General features: G+C 44.9%; 1 protein-coding gene across 1 annotated transcript; it reads left to right on the plus strand.

Annotated features, from left to right (window-relative positions):
* Positions 1 to 406: 406 nt before the first annotated feature.
* On the plus strand, positions 407 to 22,128 carry CS (citrate synthase). Its single transcript, XM_065934898.1, has 11 exons — positions 407 to 737; positions 10,829 to 10,879; positions 11,459 to 11,566; positions 12,290 to 12,355; positions 12,656 to 12,787; positions 13,407 to 13,595; positions 18,620 to 18,819; positions 19,495 to 19,624; positions 19,742 to 19,843; positions 20,045 to 20,254; positions 20,560 to 22,128. Exons 1-11 carry the CDS (start codon positions 696 to 698, stop codon positions 20,728 to 20,730), a joined length of 1,401 nt encoding a protein of 466 aa, XP_065790970.1. The 5' UTR covers positions 407 to 695; the 3' UTR covers positions 20,731 to 22,128.
* The last annotated feature ends 25 nt before the right edge of the window (positions 22,129 to 22,153 follow it).

The following is a 22,153-nucleotide window of genomic DNA, read 5'->3' on the forward strand; positions in this document are numbered from 1 at the left end:
CGTTTGCTTTCCTTCTCCGCATTTTGGGATCCGTTGGTTTCTGTAACACCACGGTGCTGCTTCCAAGTAGCTAATTCTGGCGGCAGAGCCTGTGTCCCCGTGATGTCACCTCTAAGGCCACTCAGTCACTAACCGCTGACATTGATCAGGAAAGCGCCGACGGCGTGGGACCAGTGGCCGCGGGAGTACTAAGGGGCTGGCTTCCGAGGGCCTCTCAAAGGTCAGCGTGCTTGGAGCTTTTCTCTCACAGCCGCCTTACAGTGAGCCCTAAACGCGCTAAGGGCAAGGGGGAAGCCGAAGGAGGAAGTTAACGAGTTCTCAGGCGCAGACTTAACCACCTACACGCTTCCCCCCGCCCATCCGCCCTCAGTTAGCCGACCCCGGACGGTCCAATCCTCCCCGCCACAGCCGCCGTCGGCGGCTCAGGGCCCGCCCCCCGCGCGCCCTGGGCCAATGGCCGCGCGCGAGGCGTGTCCCCGCGGGAGGGGCGGGGCGGGCTCCGGGCGGGGGGCGGGGCCTCGCCGAGGACCCCGGGCTGGGCGCCGCCGCCGGCTCGTCTACTGCTTCCCTCAGCCTCCTCCTTTCAACCTTGCTCCCCGCGTCCGCGCGGCCTCCGGTGCAGCGGCGCCGCCTCCGTTCCTGCCGCAGCTCTCTTCCCTTCTTCCCTCCCTGGCAGATCCCCGAGTTCGCCCGCCATGGCTCTACTCACTGCGGCCGCCCGGCTCTTCGGGGCTAAGGTGAGCAACCGGGAGGGACCGCGCGGCCCCAGGGTGGGGCTGAGGCGACCGCAGGCCCTCAAGCCCGGGGTCTCCCTCCCCTACCCAGGCGCACCCCCGCGCGTCTTAAAGGGGCCTGCGCCTGGCTGGCCGCCCGCCCTGCTTGGCGCTCCCGGGGCTCTGCGCTTTCCGGCCCACTGGGGGTGAAGTGAGTGCTGCCCGCCCTGGCCTGAGGTCTTGGGCCGGTGGGAAGGCCGGACCGAGCTGTCACCCCGCGTGCCAAGGGTGGAAGAGGCTGGGGTGCCTGGCCTTGGAAAAAGGAGTGAAGAACGTAGATGGGTGCCACTGGGATTAGGGAAAGCGCTTGTTTGGAAGGAGGGGCTGGCTAACAAGCGGCAAGGGCGAGCAGATGTGCTCACTCTGTCCTGGGCCGGAGCCGCAGCCGTGGCTGGTTTCAGCTTCGGCTAGGTAGAGAGGTCCTTGTCAGTCTCAGAACTGCCGGCTTCCATTTCTCCAGCCCAGATACTTAAACCTTTGGTGACCAAGCATAGTAGTTCCTTCTGGAGGAATGCGACTCGGGTCCTCTCTGTCCTTGGGACTTTTGCACTTACTCTGTATAGGAGGAGCTCGGGTGGGGTGGACGGCTTGTGTAGAACCTTCTGCATGATTATCGCGTGTGATTGGAGAAAACTTGTCCCTGTAAACTGCAGGCTGATAAGGGAAGATAACTGGGCGGGAGATAGTAATTCCAAGGTTACATGACCGGCCCTACTACTTGCTCACTTAAGTTTTTTTTTTTTTTTTTTTTTTTTTTGCTCACTTAAGTTTTACTGTTGCTTTTAAATCTGCTCTACCCAAGAAAGGTTCCTCTTTGGGGGGGGACCCCTTTACTTTTTAAAAATTTATTAGGCTGCAGCACACGGAATCTAGTTCCCTGAACAGGGATGGAATCCAGGCCCTCCACTTTGGGAGCCTGGAGTCTGAGCCACCAGGGAAGTCCCATGGGGGGCCCTTTATTTGACTTTTGCTGTTGTTGGGATCGTAAGGAATGTTGTTGCTTACACAGTGTTTTCCATTTCATATTGCCAAAATTACTTTTGTCTCTGGGTAACTGGGTACTTTAAACAGAAAGACTGGTGTGCTGAGGGGTCCCAGCCTTCTAATCCAAGCAGGGACAGTCCCACAAGTGACCTTGACTCTTGCAAAGAACTTACACTTTTTTCTTCTGCAGACAAATTAAAGCTGCCAGCACCTAAGGGGAGGAAAGGAAAAAACTAGAAAGGTTTTGTCTTACAGTGTGTTATCTTGAATGGTTGGCAGATAAGGTAAAACCTGTAGCATTTACAGGTTTTTCCAGGTACTCAGCAGCATGGTGGAGGCTGACCACTTAGGAGACAAGTGTCTTACTTGATGGCAGTTCCTTCCACTACTAGGGAACAGGGAAGGGAAGCCTCTTGGGAAAAGAAGCAAGTTCTGGATAGTGTTTTGGCTGAATAGGAGATACTATAATTAGCTCATTCCAGAGCTGCTAACTCTACAGTTTGAAACAGCCTTTGGAATTTACATTTGAATTTAGTTTTTCTCTTAAACCTCTGGGGAAAGAAACTCAGAAAGTTTTTGAATTGACAAGGCAACCTAATTGCAGTGATCATTATTGTTTTGTTTACTTTCCTGCTGGACCTGAGGATCCTTGAAACCTGTATATTGGAGGCGCTTCTAAGGCTTTCGACCCTTATAACAAAGCTCAACAGACCGAGGAGTGGAAACTTCCTGAGATTTAAGCAGTATAGCCAGAATACCAAGAAGTCTTTCAATCTGACAGCATTGCTAGCACCTGCCTGAACTTTCCAGATTAGCCTACAGCTTAATAATGGTGCTCAGTTTTGTCTTTTTCTATTAAGGTAGGCTTTAGAAGGCAAAAATAGTCTTCTAGCCTACCACTTTGATTCTCAAAGTCGGGTGTAATTCGCTTTTCTGAGAAAACTTTTTAACCTTGCTCGGAGACTAGCTAATCATTGTTCTGTTGTACCCTGCTTACTGTCAGGTAATTTAATGAGCACCTGAGTTGGAGAGACCACCTCATTCAGAGCCTTAAGGTTATTTGACTTCTTGTTTATCTGAATGAATTTCTAGTAAGCAATGGCTTTAGTATTAGCTATGGGTGCCTTCGCTTTGTGCTGTAAATACTATGTTTTCATAGGTGATCTGAGTTGGGAATTAGAGTAGATCCACCAATTAACTTCTGCATTCTTAATACCAAAGTGACGGACAGCCCTACTTCTTGTATCTTTGAGAATTATTCCTCTAAGCTGTTTGATAACTTTAGGTAAGTCAATCCAGAAGTGTTTCTAGATTATTTCTAGATTTTTTCAAGACACTTTACAGCAAGCCCACACCACTACACATCTCTTCTGTAAAGTTAAGCCTGAAACTGGGTTCTGCACAACTGAGTCAGTTTTGTCCTTTGAAGTATTAGTTAAGCTTAAAGACCAAAACTTGTTAAGGGCAAACTCTCGAACTTCTTTGATTCTTTGCTACCCAAAGTAATGGCAACTCCCTGCTGGCTTACTGGATGAATCAGAGATGAACAGTGGAGAGCGATGCCTCACCGGTGCTAGTGGTGGAGTGATTGTACTGTTCTTTCTGGTCCTCTTTAGACTGGTAGCCATTGAATGCGTGGGTGTGGGGAGGCATTGAGATAAGCAGGTAATCCAAAGGGAAGGCTGACATTCCAGGTGGGCAGAAGGCAGGAAACCAGACTTGGTGGAGCTCCCTAAAGCCACAGAGTAATTCCTTCTGCCCTGTTTTTGGTGCCTGATGTAATAGAGTTGAATAGGATTTGAGTGAAATTAAAAACAGTAGAGAGACAACTTTAGCAGCAGATCTTAGGATCTGTTTTCCAGTTATTCGATGAACTTGCCTGAATTCCTATAATTTCTTTTAACAAAGTGTCTCAGTTGACTGCTTGGTGATCCCCTCCTGTTGGGCCAGTAAAGCCATGTGCAGTCCTTTTTGTTTGTAACTATAATATATATGTGTATGTGTATTTCTTTGCTTGCATCGGTCTTAGTTGCAGTCCACGGGATCTAGCACGGATTCTCTAGCCGTGTCACGTGAGCTTCGTTGCTCCTTGACAAGTGGGATCTTAGTTCCTCGACAAGGGATTGAACTTGTGTCCTCTGTATTGCAAGGCAGATTCTTAATCGCTGGACCACCAAGAAAGTCCCTAACTAGTGATTATTTTTAAGTGACTTCAAAAGTAGCTATAGTCTGTTTTAGACTATTTTCTCTAGGTTTATCGTCCTGTGTCCTTTTTTCAAATGACTTAGGAAAAGATTTTTGTAAATCCCTGAAACAAAGCATTGTAAGAACTCCTAGTAGAAGTGAGGAAACAGTTTCTAGTTCCTGAGAAAGTAGTATAGTGACAGATCCTATATATTTTACTCAGTAGTATAGACTTCGTATGCACATAATAAATAGGTGTTTAGCAACTATTAAAGAACAATAAGAATTTCTCTGAAAGAAAAATTAGGACTCAGTTCTTTCCTAAGCCTGAATTGGTGTCCTTTTCAGTCTTCTTCATTGAATAATCAGCGAACCTTTAGAGAAGGGTCTGTTAGACAAATGGGAGTTGGGCAGAATTATTAAGGGAATTCTTGGGAGCATGAAGGGCATCAGAGTACGAAATCTAAAGATCTCCCTGCTCAGGCTATTAAATGGCCTGACCAAGTGGTGGGGTGGACTTCCAGTATTAGTCTTGTGAAAGACAGATGTTAAATGGCTTTAGTTCTCTGACCTGGTTCTGGGGAGAGAGGAGTCTTTGTCCTGTGTGTGTTCATTTTTACTTAATGCAAGTTGTTTCTTCTGCACTGGAAGGAAGCCTTCATAGCACAAGATTTTTCTTGCAGTTATTAGAGAATTGTGTTTGTTTCATCAACTAAGCCAGTTCTGCTGGCTTGGCAAGCTCTCATCTTTTGTTAATGGACAAGGGCTCTAATAAAATCAGGAGCATCTCTCACAAGTCTTTTTAAAATTAATTTTTAAATTGAGGTGTACATGATTTATAGTACTTCAGGTGTACAACGTGGTGATTCACAATTTTGTAGATCATATTCCATTTATAAGTGTTATTATGTATTGGCTATGTTCCCTATACTGTACAGCATGTCCTTGTAGCCTGTTTATTTTATACACACTAGTTTGTAAGCTCACAGATTTGATGTTGGCGCTCCTGGATATGTGCCAGGACATGTTCTGAATGTGTCTTTGATGGAGTATTGAAGGAAATTTGGCTTTTCCCTTGTAGAGTAAGGGTCCTAGATGTGGATCAATGATGATAATAGGCTAAGAGGAGTAAGAGAGAAGTAACTACATTATTAAGTAAGTGCTTATCCAAATGGGATTCTACTGTTTGCAGAATTTGGGGGAGAAAGGAGTAGTTTTAATTGATTTTTCTTAAGGGATTTGGCCAATACCCTGAAGTATTATAAGCAAGTCTTTGGCAGAATTTCCTGCTTGTTTTATTTGTCCCTTTCCTCCCTTGGCCTTTTAAGATAGAAGTTCCCTTAATTGTATTTTTGCATCCTAGCATAGCATATTTGACAGCTGCAGCCCACTTCTATCAGTAATAGCCAGCTCACTAAAAGTTACTGGCATGGGATGGCAGCATGTGGGGTTTGCAAAAAAGCCTTTTAGTGACGGTAATTCCCACCACCCTGTGGAGAATTCTGCAGACAGAAGCTGTGAACCTGGCCCTTGTTTTTGGAAGTAGCCCTTGCCATCTCTCCCCATGAAGCAGCTGACCTACTGAGTGAGATGATGCCCTGATTCACCTGACAGCTGCCTTTCCGGTAGGATGACTCCACACGTGGCGTGTAACCCGAAGCCAAAGCTCAGTTGCCGCACCTCCAGAATTGGGGGGAGGAGCTAGGAGTTGAAAGTTCAGGGATGACTCAGAGATTTGTACGCTGCCTGTTCTGTCTGTGAGGATAGCCTGAATGCACTGTACAAAAGTCGTTTAGCAGCTTCCACTGGCAGCCAGGAGGTAGATGAGATGAGGATGTAGCCTAAGGTGTGACAGCCCTCTAACACCTCCTGCTGGTGTTAGATTATAGTTAGTTAAATTTGTTTCCTCTCCCTGAGACTCTTCTTGGTCAGGAGGCCCTTCAGAAAGTTGGGGCTTTATTTCCTGTTCTTCAGCTGGAGGGAATTATTCACTCACCCCTTCCTCAGACTTGACTGTCTCTTTCCCGGGATCCAGCTCCATGAGAGAGTTGCGACACAAGTTGGTAGGTAATAAGCCAACACATAACTAAGAAACGTGTTTACTCATCTCAGCTATGCAGAAGGCACTGTTCTAGAGGCTTTCATGCAAATTATTTCATATAGTCCACTTGTCTACCCTGAAATTGGCTTTATTACCCATTTTGAGATATCAGAATTGAAACTAGAAGTTAGGTCCTAGAGGACCTGCATTTAGGACTTGACTCTTGATAACACCACGTCCTAGACTCAGTGTTCTCCCCTCTGCTTCCTTGCTTAACACTCTAAACCATGAATGTTTCTCAAACTTTACTGTTCATAGGAATCAAACTAGTGAGTTTGTTAAACTACAGATTTGGATTCAGTAGGTCTGAGGAAACCCAAGAGTCTGCATTTCTGACAAGCTCCAGGTAATGGTAATGTTGCTGGCCAGGCAGTCATATATTTTAAACAGCAAGGTTTTTATGTACCTTTATATATATGTCCTTGTTGGAGCCTTAGGGTCAGACTTCGGAGCCAAGCAGCTTGAGTGTTATCCTAGCTGTGGAGAGGGAAAGGGAAGCAGGAGTAGCTTTGCTTTAGATGTCCCCGTTATTTAGTGACGCAGCTGGGACTGGAGCCAGATTTCCTTTCCTGGTTCCAGGTCGTGTGCTCTGTCTTCTACATCGTCAGGTAAAGTTATCCTAACCTGAATTCTTTCCAATATTCTATCCATATGGATTGTTTTTAAAATCCTTCATATTTTTTTAGTTTTCTTTCCCCTCTAGGCTGCACAGTGAGCTAAGATATGACTAAACTTGACATTGAAGAGTGCTGGAAAGTAGCCATACTATTTACTTTTCTGTATTTATTAAATAACAAATACAGAGCACTTGGTGCTGTGTGCCAGGCGTGATCATAACTGCTTCATAAATATTGACTTAATTCATCCTCCTAGCAGTGCTTTGAGGTAGGTTCAATTATTTCCATTTTACAAATATTTTCTCAGGTCCTTTCTCTCTCCTTCTGGGACCTGTGTAATGCGAATGTTGGTGCATTTAATACTGTCTCAGAGGTCTCAGACTGTCCTCATTTCTCTTTACTTTTTTCATTCATGCCTTCAAGCTCACTTATGTGTTTCTTCTGTGTCACTTATTCTGCTATTGAGTCCTTCTAGTGTATTTTTTATTTAAGTTATTGTATTGTTTATCTGTTTAATTTTCTTGGTGGCTCAGATGGTAAAGCGTCTGCCTACAATGTGGGAGACCCGGGTTCGATCCCTGGGTAGTGAAGATCCCCTGGAGAAGGAAATGGCAGCCCACTCCAGTATTCTTGCCTGGGAATTCCCATGGACAGAGGAGCCTGGTGGGCTACAGTCCACGGGGTCTCACAGAGTTGGACACGACTAAACTTAAACTTTATATTTCTTTAGTTTGTTGTTAAACGTTTATAGTGTGTTGGTCAGTGCCTCTATTCTTTTTCCAAGACCTTGGATCATCTTTACTATCTTTACTCTGAATTCTTCTTCAGGTGGATTGTTTACATTTTAGAGATAAAGAAATTAAAGCACAGAAGGATTAAATGACTTGGCTAGGGTCACACAACCAGAAGTATAGTAGGAGCAGAATATACTACCTTCACTTTGGAGCTACATAGCCACGCTGCTCACACACTAGCATTATTTTTGCCAGTTGGAGATCCGGCTAAGAAGTGTTGCAGATGGAGATTAGGGACAGTTGAGATCAGCTCTCCTCAAGTTACTTTGCGGTGCCTCATTAAATGGCAAAGACACTCTCTACAGAGGAAGTTAGGACTTTGCTGGTGGTGGAAGCATGGCGATATTTCCATCTGATGCCTTCAAATGGTGTTGCATTCTTACAGCCTTCTTAGTTGGCTTTCCACCCTTGTCTTTCTGATTTTCTTTTTTTCTTTTAACCTTAAGTGAAGTAAAAAGAGAGGGAAGCTCATTGATTCTAGTAGTTCTCTCTCCTAAGGGGGAAAAACTGTTTGTTATACAGGCATATTGGTGGAATAGAGACCTCCATTCTGAGAGAATTTCATTTTCATCTTAAGATCAGGCTTTCATTCTGTCAGCTTAGCTTGGATAGATTTTTTTTCTTTTGCCTAAGATTTAACCTTAGATTTTTCTTATAATGTCTCCCTCTTGCCAGTGAAGCAGCCAGCCATCATAGAAACTTAAAGATGTTTGAGAAGTGAAAAAATTATCATTGTGGAGAGATTTCAACTTCTTTTTTCTCTCAGATGGTATGTTCCCCTATAGCCTCTTTCAGAGCAAACCCAGATAACCAACTGCCCACAGTTAAAGGGCCTGCTGACCGCGGATGTGGTCTCCAGGAGATGGGGCTTCTGGAACAGGGGTTCTGTGGGACCGTGGCGCATGGCGTAGCTTGAACATGGAAGGTGCTGTGGAAGAGCAGTTTGAACCCACTCAGGGTTTCCCCTTGTTCACTTTTTGATGACTAGTAAGATAAAGGAAATAGTTATTTCTTGAGTGCTGGGTCTGCTCCCATTCACCCCGTGTGGGATGAACAGGCTGAATAGCTATTGTGCTGTGTACTTTCTGCCCAAATGGTCCTCAGTGAGCTAGAGGAGGTTCTTTAGAAAGTTAATGAGAGGAGTCTCAGGCCGCCCTCATGAGCGACTGGAGGCCTCCCCCTTGTTTTAGGGCCACATTAGCTGGCCTCCTGCTCTCTGGATTTAGCTTTGGATATTCTTGCCTGGGAAATCCCGTGGATGAGGAGCCTGGCAGGCCACAGTCCATGGGGTCGCAAAGAGTCAGACACGACTGAGTGACTTCTCTTTCTTTCTTTTGATTCTTTTTAAAATAAAGTTTTCTGAAGGATCGCTTCCCTTTTCATTTCTTCCTCCTGCCCCAATAGAAAGAGGGGCATGAAATTCTAACAGCCTCAGGCACTACTCAGCCTCACCTTAAGCATGCGGTGTTTTGGAATTTATACATTACCACTAGCTCAGATGCTTTCCAGCACAATCAGACAGCAATGCAATACAGTCGGCCCTTTGTATCCGTGGGTTTTGCACCTGTGGGTACAACCAACTGCAGATCAAACATATTTTTTTAATTCCAAAAAGCAAAACTTGCACTTGCCATGTGCTGACTATTGGCATAGCATTTACTTTGTATTTCCAAATTTACATTTGCTTTACATTTACATTTACATTGCTTTAGGTGTTATAGGTAATTTAGAGATAACTTAAAGTATATGGGAAAATATGCATAGGTTATATACAGATACTACACCAGTTTATTTAAGAAACTTGATCTTCATCAGATTTTGGTATCTGTTGAGGGTGGGGAGGTCCTGGAACCAATTCCCCCTTGAATACCGAGGGATGACCGTAGTTACTTTAAAAAGTGTGTCTGACCTTTTGGCAAAAGGAGACGTATAGACTTGCTGCATGGTTAGTGTGTGTGTGTGTGTGTGTGATCTTTAGTTTGCAAAGTGCTTCCACATCCATTGTAATTTAATCATCACAAGACAGCCCTGTGGGATATAGTGGGTATCAGCACCATTTTATAGATGAGGACCCTGGGGCTTATTTTTACTATTCCTTTTTATCTTCAAAATAATCTTGTGAAGAAAAGTCAGCCTCCTTGCCTAAGTCCTTACAACTTGGTAGTAGTACAACTGGCTGTCTTTTTCAAAGGCAGTGTTGAACTTTCTGTTGCAACTCAGCAATCTTCATAGGAAGTTGTGTTTCTTGGGGGGGAAAAACTATCTCTAAATATAGAAAATATAGCCTAGCTACAAAATATGGAAGCAATCTAAGTGTCCATCAAGAGATGAATGGATAAAGATGTGTGTGTTAGATACACAATGGAATACTACTAAGCCATAAAAAGAATGAAATTTTAACATTTTCAGCAACATGGATGGACCTGGAGTGTACCATGTGAAGTGAAATAAGTCAGAAAGACAGATGCTGTGAATCACTTACATGGAATTTAAAAAAGAAAACTAGTGAATATAACAAACAAGAAAAATACAGATAAGAGAATAAACTCACGGTGCCGGTGGGGAGAGGAGAGCGGGGCCGTGACTGTGAATGGAATGTGGCCTTCAAACAGTGTGGGTCACACTGTGTACCTGAGACTCACAGACTACTGTGCATCAGCTGTACTTCAGTGTAAAAAAAATGTGTTTGGTAAGGTGTGTCAGTGGTAACTCTCAGCGTTTGTTTACCTGAAGTGTCTTTATTCCACCTCCTTTCAGAGTTTTTGCTTCCTCACCTGGGTACACGAGTCTAGTGATTTCCCTCAGTGTGTTAAAGCCGATTCACCAGTTTTCTAGTTTCCACTGCTGCTGTCCAGCCGTCCGCTTGTTGCTTTGTGGATGTTCTGTCTTCTGCGTGCTTTTTCCAGGAGCGTTTCGGTGGTGCTGTAAAGGCTGCTTTCCCCTCTGGACTCTCCTAGACCGGAGAGGCTGAAGTGCTGCCAGAGGGCTCGGCGCTGAGGAGAGATGACCAGCCTGGTCAAGGGGTCGATCCGTGTCCCCGTTGCTCTTCTCAGCACTCCTCAGAGCTACGGAAGCTGGATTTTTGAAGGGCTGGGTACTTTAACAACTGCCTCTCTGCCGTTTGCTTCATGCCTCACAAAGCCCAGCCCTTAGAACCCAGGTGATGGGAGAGGCTCTTCCGGGAGTGCTGATGAAGCTGCTGCCTCCAGACTGGAAATTTTTTCCAGGTCGCTCAAGGCCTTATACAGCTTTCATATGTCAAACTGTCCATAGAGGCTAAAATAAAGAGAGAAGTTGAGTCATTGCAATTCCTTGTTAACACTTAGGAAGGAGGATGATGGCATAAGGTTTGTGTTTTTTCTTTTTTTTTTGCAGAATGCATCCTGTCTTGTTCTTGCTGCCCGGCATGCGAGTGCTTCTTCCACGGTAAGGTTTGGAAAAGAGGACTGAGGATCAGTGAGGCAGCCGGACCCTGGGGTGGGCTGCCATCCAGGCTCTTATCATCATCCCGGGTGTCTCATGGAGGTGACCAGGACTCTTGTTATGGCCATTATTACTACTGCTATTTTAAGATAGCTAAATCACTGTGGACATGATAAGGACTGTGGGATTTTGGCTGGAAAAAAGTAGCTCTATGATGCACTTCAACGAAAGTACCATTCTCTTCACCGACTATTCAAAACGTTCTGTCCCATAAAAGGAAATGCTGGAGCTTATGGTATTCATTAGAAAGTAGACTATTCTCAAGTTTATAGTTTAGGGGTAGTTAAGTAATTCACATTATTGTGCAAACATCATCACTATTCATCTCCAAAACTTTTGTCTTCCCAAATTGAAATTGTACCCATTAAACAACTCCCCATTCCCTTCTTCCTCTGCCTAATTCTTTTACCCTCATCTGTACAGAGTAGTTGACCAGGCTTCCCTGACAGAGAAAGCCAAAAACTTTGCAGAAATATAATCAATATTTCGATCATCATTTAGCCTTTCTACTCCTCTTTTTAGAATTTGAAAGACATATTGGCTGATCTGATACCCAAGGAGCAGAGCAGAGTTAAGACCTTCAGGCAGCAACACGGCAAGACAGTGGTGGGCCAGATCACGGTGGACATGGTAAGGGGGGGCTTTTGCCTGGAAAGGGGCTCGGTGACGCGCTTTGACAGAAGCACCACCCTCTTTACCGACCGTTCAGAGCAGTCCGTCCCACATAGGGAAATGCTGAAGCCAGTGCTGTTTGTTAGAAACTAGACTGTTCTTTTCTACAGATTTGATAGTTGAGGCTAACCTAATTTAGGTGTGGGAAAAGATGAAAGAAGTTTCTGTTCCTTTTCCCAACCCCTCAGCTTTTGGGCCCAAGGTTCTCTGTCTCTGAGTTGATGCTGTGTTGATCATCCAGTTAGACTGTAGCTCTAGCTGGCCTTATAGAACAGCTTTAGGGTGGTTTTTTCTTCAGTTCTGAGAATCTCAGCAGCTCAGATGATAATTTCATAGCACTGTTTAGCCGTTGGCCTCCATCTTCTTTGCCTATAGTCAGTCCCATTCTGTTTACTTTGGTTGGTGGGAATGAGGGGGGAGAAGAGCAGGCAGGAGGAAAAAATGACAAAAGGGAGCACAGGCAAAACATGAACTAAAGACAGTGATTTCTCAGCTTACAAAATTCATTTCCAGCATGAGCAGTCTTCCTTTCAAAATTACATGCTATAGAAAGTTAACGCAGAAATCTCCCAAAGTTTTGCAAGTTAGAGACTAAATTTCCTCCCACAGATCCCATGAAGTTCTAACAAGCTCTTGCCTGAATTATTTGGACAACTTGTTACATCCTCTTCTTTTCTCTAGATGTATGGTGGCATGCGAGGCATGAAGGGATTGGTATATGAAACATCAGTTCTGGATCCTGATGAGGTAAGAGGCCTCCTGTCGATCACTGGTGATCACTGACTTTACTGAGTCGGCACACCGTGGATTAAATCTCTGAGGGTGAGGAGAACAAAGTGGGGCACATACCTGTGCATTTTGGAAGGTGAAAACAGGTACATATGGAGTAGCTGCAGAATGACTTTACCTCTTAAATATATCAGCTAGTGAAAGTACAAAGCAAGAGTGAGTTACCTGAAGATTTACATTTGTTGACAGGTCTGAAGAAAGTGAGGTCAGTCAACTTACGTGATTTTTGTGTTGTAATCCTTACTCCTCTCCCTCAAGGGCATCCGTTTCAGAGGCTACAGCATCCCTGAATGCCAGAAGCTGCTACCAAAGGCTAAGGGTGGGGAAGAACCCTTGCCAGAGGGCTTGTTTTGGCTGCTGGTAACTGGACAGATCCCAGCAGAGGAACAGGTAAGCAGAAGGACGGTTAGCCCTTCTCATTCCCCTTCTTTGCCTTTTTCTAATCTCAAGCACTTAATCTTGTTATGGTTATGGGTGGTGGTTTATAGAGGGGGAGGGAAATCAGAGCAGAGTTCTGCTTTATAAGTGGACTGGATTGAAATCTCTTGGATTTTATTTACTTGAGGTCAGTCTTTTCATTTTATTTTTAATTTTTTATTTTGGACACACCAGGCAGCTTGCAAGATCTTAGTTACCATTTTGCAAGTTACTCAAGAGCCAGAGATTCAACCCAGGCTCGCAGCGGTGAAAGCGCCGAGTCCTAACCACTGGGCCACCAGGGGATTCTCACTGTCTGTTTCCTCCTTAATCTTGGCTGTGCCGTGCTGTGCGGCGCGCAGGCTTTCTCTAGCTGCGGCGTGCGGGCTCTGGAGCACATGCGCTTCTCTGCTCCCCACGTGCGGCGGGTGGGCGCTGTTGCCCAGTAACGTGTGGGATCCTAACTCCCTCCCATGTCCCCTGCATTGGAAGGCAGGTTCTTAACCACTGGGCCACCAGGGACGTGCCCTGCTGTCTTTAGCTGTCTTCTTTTTCCTTGTCCGGTGTGATGAGCGACGTCTCCTTTTCGCAGGTATCTTGGCTCTCCCAGGAGTGGGCAAAGAGGGCAGCCCTGCCTTCCCACGTGGTCACCATGCTGGACAACTTTCCCACGAACCTGCACCCCATGTCTCAGCTGAGTGCAGCGGTCACAGCTCTCAACAGCGAGAGTAACTTTGCTCGAGCGTACGCAGAGGGCATCAACCGAGCCAAGTACTGGGAGGTAGGAATTTGCTGTGACGATTGAGGTTCGACAGAGATTCAGAGGACATGGGTGCGAAGAAAGAAAAAAGAATGACGAATCCTCAGGAAAATTACTGCCCTGAGTTACGCCAGAGATCCGTTTAACAAAATTTTATTGTAGGCTTGCTTTTTGTGGGTCGTTGGAATTACAAAGATGAATGAAACATGCTTTCTATCACCAAGGCTATTGATTTTAGTGAAGGTGATATACATGTAAAAAAGAAATTACAGTTCAGTAATCTTGCTATGATAGAGGTATGTACACAGCACTGTTGGAACACTGAAAAAGGTGTGACTTAATTGCAGGGTCCCTGAGGAAGGTTTCACAGAGTAGACACACCCTGGCCCCAAAATGTCCTTTCTCCTCTTCTTCAAATGAGAACCTTTTTAAGTTGGAAGAATGGCACCTAAGGCAATTCTAGAGTCTAGGAAGGACCAATTGCAGTCAGCCAGTTTGGGCTAACCCACCCCAGATACCTGTCAGGAGTGGAAGGGTAGCTAGTATCCTGGAATTAGGATGCAGAAAGCAAATGAGCTTTCTTTTCTGAAAACACAGTGTGAGTTTCCTAGTGTGAACTCCGTCATCGTTGTGAGAGTGAGGAGATTGCGGGGCCTTGTCCTCGCACGCCAAACACTTGTCCTTCCCTGCTCTCTCCACACGAACACTGGGTGAAGTGCCGTTTATCTGCTAGGTCTACAGAAGGACATCTGTTTTTGTTTGTTTGTTTCTTATTTAGAGACAGGTAGTATAGGAATGGAAAAGTCCCTTTTGGCAAAGCAGATGCACTAAATGATTTTTGACCAGAAAGCCCCTAAAGAGCTCACCGTGAGTTCATACTATTCATAGACTAGTATGGCCCACTTGTCTGATGAAATCTCCATGGGTTTTGGCAAATCCCACTCCAGTTGATTGGTCAGTATTTATTCAGTGCCAGCTGTGTATACAGAATTGAGTGCTCTTGAGGGAAAGAGGGAGAGAAAGTGTGCAATTGATACCAGTCCGGTTGGCTTTGAGGAGAAAGGTGTAGGAATGATGCAAACTGAACATATCCACAGCATTTATGAAGTCACAAGTCAGCAGATTCAGAAGGTTGTATAACCTGAATATATTGCTTTTCATTTTCTTTTTAAAATGCTGTTTCAAGTCATTGTTATCTGTGTGGGTTACCATAGCAGAAAAGGTTAAATCAAGCCCAACATTTCTTTTAAAACTTGTTTGTTAGAAATTGACCACTCAGGAGTGCCTGTTGCTACTTATGACGCTGTTGTGTTGACTGTTGTCGAGTTCTTCATACTTTGCAGTAAATACCTATAAGATATTTCCCAGGTATCCAAGCAGGCTGCATTGCTTCACACTGTCCTTTATTGACTCAGGAAGATGAATCTTGCCTCTGCTTGCTCTCGCCTCTGATTCAGTGTGCAGCTGTTGGTTGGTTGTTCTGCCACCTCTTGGGTGATGTCATTTGAGGGTGGCTGTCTTGAGTGAGGTAAAGATCGTATCTCAGGACTTTACCAACCTGGAGAGTATTTATAAGCATGACTGATATATCTGTCAGCCTCAGGATGTGTGTCTAATAAAATTCATACTGAACAAAAGTTAGCACCAGTAATTGCTCTGGTGGAACTTAGTGGTATTTTGCTGCTACATGTTGTATCTCTCTCAAAGGTCATTGAAGCACTATTTCAATTTAGTTCTCTCTCTTGCTTAATTTAACCATTCTGGTTAAGTGGAATTGCCTGACAGCATTCAACTGGTTATTTCTGTTTAAAACTTTATGTTACAGAGAACATGTGATCTAAGTCTCTTCTAGAATCATCAGTCCATGCTGTTTTACATACATTGCAAAAGGATGACCTGCCTCCAGCTTTCCTTCCGTGGCAGTTTACATGACTTTAGATAGCTAGTGTGATCTCTTGAGGTGAAAGAGTTGGGTCTTTTTGTAATTGACTTAACTTCACTTATGACTAGATTACTCTGATGCACAAGCTGTTTAACTGTGAGGTAGCCTTAAGATACTGCTGGATTGGGTAAAATTTGCAAAGTAGCTGACAGATCAGGTTTCTCTAGTAAGGCCTATGACGGTGTGTGTAGGGTTTGAAGCTATTTACTGCATAGTAAATCATCATCCCAACACCTAACAGGCAGCTCTTGAAAGCATGCCAAGTACCGGCTTCAATGCTTACACTCATCTGGTTTGATCGTCAGAACAACCCCACGAGGTAGACCTTACTGTTTATTCTCATTGTACTGAATGGCAGAGTTGAAGATGAGAGAAATAAGGTAGGATGCCCAGGGTCATGCAGCTAGTAGCTGGTGGAGACCAGGTTGAGACTTGAGTTTGCTTCACTCTAGGGTCTCTTCACCATTAATACTGACTCTTCGTTTTCTGTGTCTTCTTAATAATGATTGATAGCTATTAGTAATACAACATTGTAAATCAACTATACTCCAATAAAAAATTTTTTAAATGATTGCTTGCTAAGTGCCTGGCCAGAATTTCTCTGGCCCTAGAGATGCTGGATCACAGTGATGATTATGGCGTTTTGTTACCTTTATTCCAGGCAGTTGCGGTGGTGGCGTGTTTTGTCTTTTTTTTTTTTTTTTTCCCTCTGAGGGTTTAAAGATGAAGAATGAGTTAGTACCAGTAGCTAAGTAGCACCTCAGTCTTATTAGCTTATTAAAGAAGAAATAGGAGTACTCTGTCAGAGTGTTTATTTATTGAATCTCTTGACAGTACAGCTTTTCCACTACAAAAAGCAGGGTAAAGATCCCACACTGTCAGACCTGGTCTGATACTTGCTGCTTCATAAACTTCATCCTCAGTGGTAGAAGTTGAAACAATCTTCTTTTTGTAGTTTCTTTATGAATCGGTCTTTCATACTTCACAAATAATTGTGAAAATGAGTACGTAGCCCACAGATGCTGGTTGGCCTAGCCCAGGATCTTGTTGTTCTTGGCATTCTGCTAATCAATGCAGGTCCCCTAGAGCTGCATATCCTTGATGCGTACTTCCGGAAAACATCTACTTCCTTGGGGGATGTAAATCTGCAAGGAGGTGTGGTTAATAGTATGATTATCATGTAAGCAGTCTCCTGAGAACTTGTTAGCTAAGTACTTCTTGCTTCAAGTAGCTTTTTTGTTTTGGGAGTATTCTCATTGAATCTTGGTGGCATTGACAAAATTCAATGCTGAGTACTTAAGTAATAGATGACTTCACATAGATTATCTCATTTAAGATACTTATTATAGATTTTGTTCTTTGTTCCAGCAGAACTACTAAAACCTCATTACTTCTTACAGGAACATTTAGCCAGATAGCTTGATGGGACAGCACTGTATAATATCATTCAGCAAGTATTTTCTCCATGGTTCCTATGTACTGTGACTGAAAGTAGAAATTTCTTTGTTTTTTCTTTGGCTGCACCTCACGGCTTGCAGGAACTGAACCCAGGCCTTGGCAGTGAAAACCCCAAGTCCTAGCCAAGGAATTCCCGAATTTTTTTGTTACTAACAGAAGAAATAGGAATTCCGGAGCAATCCAGTGGTTAGGGCTCTGCCTCCACTGCAGAGGACGCAGGTTCCATCCTTGGTCAGTCAACTAAGATCCCATAAGCTGTGCAGCATGGCCAAAAAAAACTACTAAAAACCCTCTCCCTCTCCCCAGGGGAACTTAAAGTCCCTGTGAGAAGATAAAATTGAGACATAAAAGTTGAGCAAACCATTAACATCACAAAAAGACAACCAGATGTTATATGTTTCTCTTAGTAAATGAACATAGTGCTATTTATCAAAAAGTCTTGCTAAAAAAAAAAAAAATTGAACCTGAATCTGCTCAAGCCTCCCAGCTCTTATCAGTTTGTTAGAAGTAAAATGGACAGAGGGACATGTTAAATGACATCACAAATATATAACCAACAAAATCTAAACTAAGGGAAATTCTACAGAACAAATGAGGCTGATTTTCCTCAAGTACATTGCAAAGTAAAAAAGGACAGCATAAGAGGGAACTTAAATTGATTAAAAACTACTTCAGAGACATCAGACAATTGTAATGTGGGCTATTTTTCAGTAAAACAAACAAATGGGGGGAACTTTAATCAATGAATGAGGTGTGGGGGGATTTCAGTACTGATTAGTTAATAATACTGAAGATTTGTTAAAATTTTTTTTTCAGTGGGATAATGGTTTTTTGATTTGGATTCTCTTTTAGAGATACATGCTTAAATATTTACATGTTATATATGATATTTGGGATTCACTCAATAATTGGGGAGATGAGAGGGGAAAGTAAGGGTACAGATGAAACAAGCATGGCCATGAGTTAATAATTTAAGTAGACGATGCTTATTAGCTGAGTGGGTAATTTTGTGTCCCAAGTTTTACAAATGAGGGACATGTTACCTTACAGGACTATTGTAAGAAAAGCAAAAACTGAAAATAATCTATCTAGCACAGTACTTTTTACATAGTAAGTGCTTTAAAAATGGAAGCCTTTGTTAATAACTAATGACTGAATGTCACTGTTTGACCCTTTGCATATATGGTGAATTTTCTTTGAAAGATGGAGCATAGAATTATTAAGACCTAGTGTCTTAGCATTTTCTTTGAGTGCAAAGTCGTATGGTGGAAAAGATCATGATGAAACATGTAAGGGTTTGAAATTTGACCTTGGCATTGACTGAATGCTCTGAGGGTTAGTTCCCTTTTCTGTAAAATGAAGGTCATTATATATTCTGTAGAATGGAGAAAAATTGGGACTAATATGTTAATATACGTGGGATACCATGTGTAACCCCCTTGACGCAGTACCTGGGTCATAACAGTTACTCAGGTACATGGTTATTGTTGTTATTTACTCCATCTATACCCACTCAGCATATAATCCAAATATCTATATCAATCCGGAAAGCCCAGTCCATGGAGAAGAGACACCATCCCTGCCTGACTGTTCTTGGTTGATAATTCCTCTTCTTTTTTCTCCATTTTCCTTTTCTCCCCATCAGTTGATTTACGAAGACTGCATGGATCTGATCGCAAAGCTTCCTTGTGTGGCAGCAAAGATCTACCGGAACCTGTACCGAGAGGGCAGCAGTATCGGGGCCATAGACCCCAAGCTGGACTGGTCCCACAATTTCACCAACATGCTAGGCTACACCGACGCTCAGTTCACGGAGCTCATGCGCTTGTACCTCACCATCCACAGGTGAGGGGGACCAGCCAGCAGGTTGCGGGATCGGTGGTGAATATGAAGAGAAACTCCTTGGGACTTCCCTGCAAGTCCAGTCGTTAAGAGTCTGCAGGTCCACTGCAGAGGGTGTGGGTTCAATCCCGGGTCAGGGAATTGAGATCCTGCATGCCACACGGTGCACCAAGAGAAAAAAAAGAAAAAGCTCCTTAACATTCTCATCTTTTGGGAGCAGGTGGTAGGCAGCAAGGAGACGGAAGCACAGAATATGGACTGATACCAGGCGTGAAAGGGGTTGGCAAAGGCAGAGGAGGTCTAGTGAAATCACTGTAACCGCACCAGGAATAAGCTAGCGCTTCTCGCCAGGAAAGGGTGCTAGCTGCTCCCCTAGAGGAGGCCTCTGGCTCCCCCGGAGCGCCCTCTGCTGGCCATGCTGTTACAGCGCGAGGGGAAGCGGAGCATGGCCCACGGCCGGGCGTCAGCCAGTAACCCCTCAGCTCCGTGGGTTAGTGAGCAAAGGCGGCAAGAACATCGGGGCGCCTCTTCCAAGAGCTTATGTATAGATGCCTGGCCCTGGGCCGGTGTGACCCCGTCGCCAGGCAAGTCCGTGAGCGACGACAGCAGGGCCCCGTTGGCGTCGCCTGCCCTTCTCCCTCCTGGCTCTGGGCCTTGACGCCTTCTCCCTCCCCACAGCGACCATGAAGGCGGCAACGTGAGCGCCCACACCAGCCACCTGGTGGGCAGCGCCCTTTCGGACCCCTACCTGTCCTTCGCGGCGGCCATGAACGGGCTGGCGGGGCCCCTGCATGGACTGGCAAACCAGGCAAGACTCTTCTGCTGCTCCATGCCTTTCTCACTGGCATGCTTTGTTTCTGATCCTGGCATTCTCTCCTGGCATATGCACTGACACTCTTATCCTCTAACCCTTCCTTCCCCGTAGGAAGTGCTTGTTTGGCTGACACAACTTCAGAAGGAGGTTGGCAAAGACGTGTCAGATGAGAAGCTACGAGAGTACATCTGGAACACACTCAACTCAGGACGGGTGAGCAGAGACACTTAGCAGCTAAGAAAGAGGCCAAGGGTAAGGCTCAATAAATCGAAAAGAATGAAGGCGAAAACAGTGAGATAACTCCCTAAGTTAGAGGAGATTTCTTTTCCATTTGTCTGCCCTGAAGAATTTAGAAAAGGCAAAGATTTCTGCCTGAGAATACGACTGGTTTTCCCCCGACCCCATCCTCTGCAGGTCGTCCCCGGCTACGGCCACGCGGTGCTGAGGAAGACTGACCCTCGGTACACCTGCCAGCGGGAGTTCGCGCTGAAGCACCTGCCTCAGGACCCCATGTTCAAGCTGGTCGCGCAGCTGTACAAGATCGTGCCCAACATCCTCCTGGAGCAGGGCAAGGCGAAGAACCCCTGGCCCAACGTGGACGCCCACAGCGGGGTGCTGCTGCAGGTGCGCCCCCCTCCCCGCCCCTGCCTCGCGCCGCACCCTCCTGTGCTCCGCCAGGCGCACAGTCAGCTGCTAGTCGGGCCAGGACTCTCACCTCCTTCCTTGGCCCTGTTGATAAAGTTGCCTGTGGTGTAGAAAGTGTGGGCTGGGGGGAAGGGATGAGGATTTCCTTTCAGAATCCAGTTGCTGTATTTCTCCCAGTCATTTCTGTTTAAGGCTAACTGGGTTAAGGCTTTTAATCACTCTGGACCTGGACCTGCAACTACCTGTGGGCCTGTAACACCACTTTTTTCTCTTTCATCTTACAGTACTACGGCATGACGGAGATGAATTACTACACAGTCCTGTTTGGGGTCTCACGGGCACTGGGCGTGTTAGCACAGCTCATCTGGAGCCGAGCCCTAGGCTTCCCTCTAGAGAGACCCAAGTCCATGAGCACAGACGGTCTGATGAAGTTTGTGGACTCTAAGTCAGGGTGAAACTGAAGGCGGGGAGGAAACTATCCACCAGAGAGTGAGGGATCTTTAAAAAAAAAAAAGTATACTTTTGTTTCGGGGCTTTTAAAGACTTTAAATTGTATCTGAGGCACTGATGATAAGTTTGAGGTTAAAATATAAATTAAGATTTTTTTAAAGAAGAAAAGTAACCCCTTCTTCCCCAACCAGCTCCTTTACCCGGCCTGGTATGAGTTGCCCATCAACTGTAGGATGACCAAGACTAATGCACGTAGTGTGGGTCAGGTTTGCCCTCAGCCCCACCTTCAGAGTGAGAATCTGGCTCCTCTTTCCCCAGGTCAAAGCTGGTTGCAGAGAATCTGCCGTCACTTCAGAGCTTTTTGTTCTACTGTGTCCACCCTTTAATAGGCCAGCAAACCAGGCCCCTGCCCCGTCTGTTTCCATAGGAATCATGTTGGATTGTCGGCTGCACTAAGCCCCATTAACCTCTCCCATGCACACAGACACTTCCTAGCAAGATCTATTGGTGATGCTGTGGCTTTTTTTTTTTTAAGCTACCAGATGATTATAAAGGCCATGGTATTTGTTGTGGCTGGCAACCAATATTTGGTTTTTATTTTTATTTTTTTAATTATCCTATGAAAATTAAGATCTGGGAGTGTTATATTCCCCGTTACTTGAATACTCACCTCTTTCCAGATTTTCTATACCTGCTGCACCTCAAGCCAAGGTTGCTGTGGACCTTCCCGTCTCGGTCCTTCCTAGAGACCTCTCTTCAGCAGGTATATACAGCACTGTCTAATGTGTGGTCTTTCCTAGTTATTTGGCTTTATCAGTGCTTAATGTGAACTAAGTTTTTACTTCCTTGGAACACAGACCACTACCCTCTGACCTTTTTTCCCCCCTTTAACATGCTGTGGGCTATGGAACAGGGACTTAGGAATGACCAGCATGTTCCTTTCATGGCCTGATGCCAGGAGTACTAGCACCTCTCTCTGAACAGGGAGATGGTTTTAAGATCGGACATGGTCTCCTTTGACTACCAGGTGCTGGGGCTGAGGACATTAAAAATAGTAAAACTCCCTCCTCATCCCCTGCCGCAAGCCACTATCCCTTTATTTATCAAGGTCCTTATCCTGTCCCTTCCCCAAGAGCTCACAGTACACTGTTTTAGAAGCCCCACATGCACAGGTTTCAAGTGACTCAGAAGGTTCTACTGCCTTTTTAAGAAAGGATTAAAAATACACTCCTGCTGTGCCCCCTTGCTCCCTTGCAACTCCTGCCTGTTTGTGTGGACCCCCAGTCCCTGGAACCATGCTGTTGAGATGGATAATGCTGTCTGTAAACCCTTGGGTAACTGTCACGATGCAGACTTCAGGTTGTTCTGTATAAAATGCAAAATAAATGTTTTTATTAACAACGCTTGAGCCTATTAAATGAGGCCTGG

This window comes from Muntiacus reevesi, chromosome 4, assembly GCF_963930625.1.
Source record: "Muntiacus reevesi chromosome 4, mMunRee1.1, whole genome shotgun sequence".
NCBI lineage: Eukaryota > Metazoa > Chordata > Mammalia > Artiodactyla > Cervidae > Muntiacus > Muntiacus reevesi.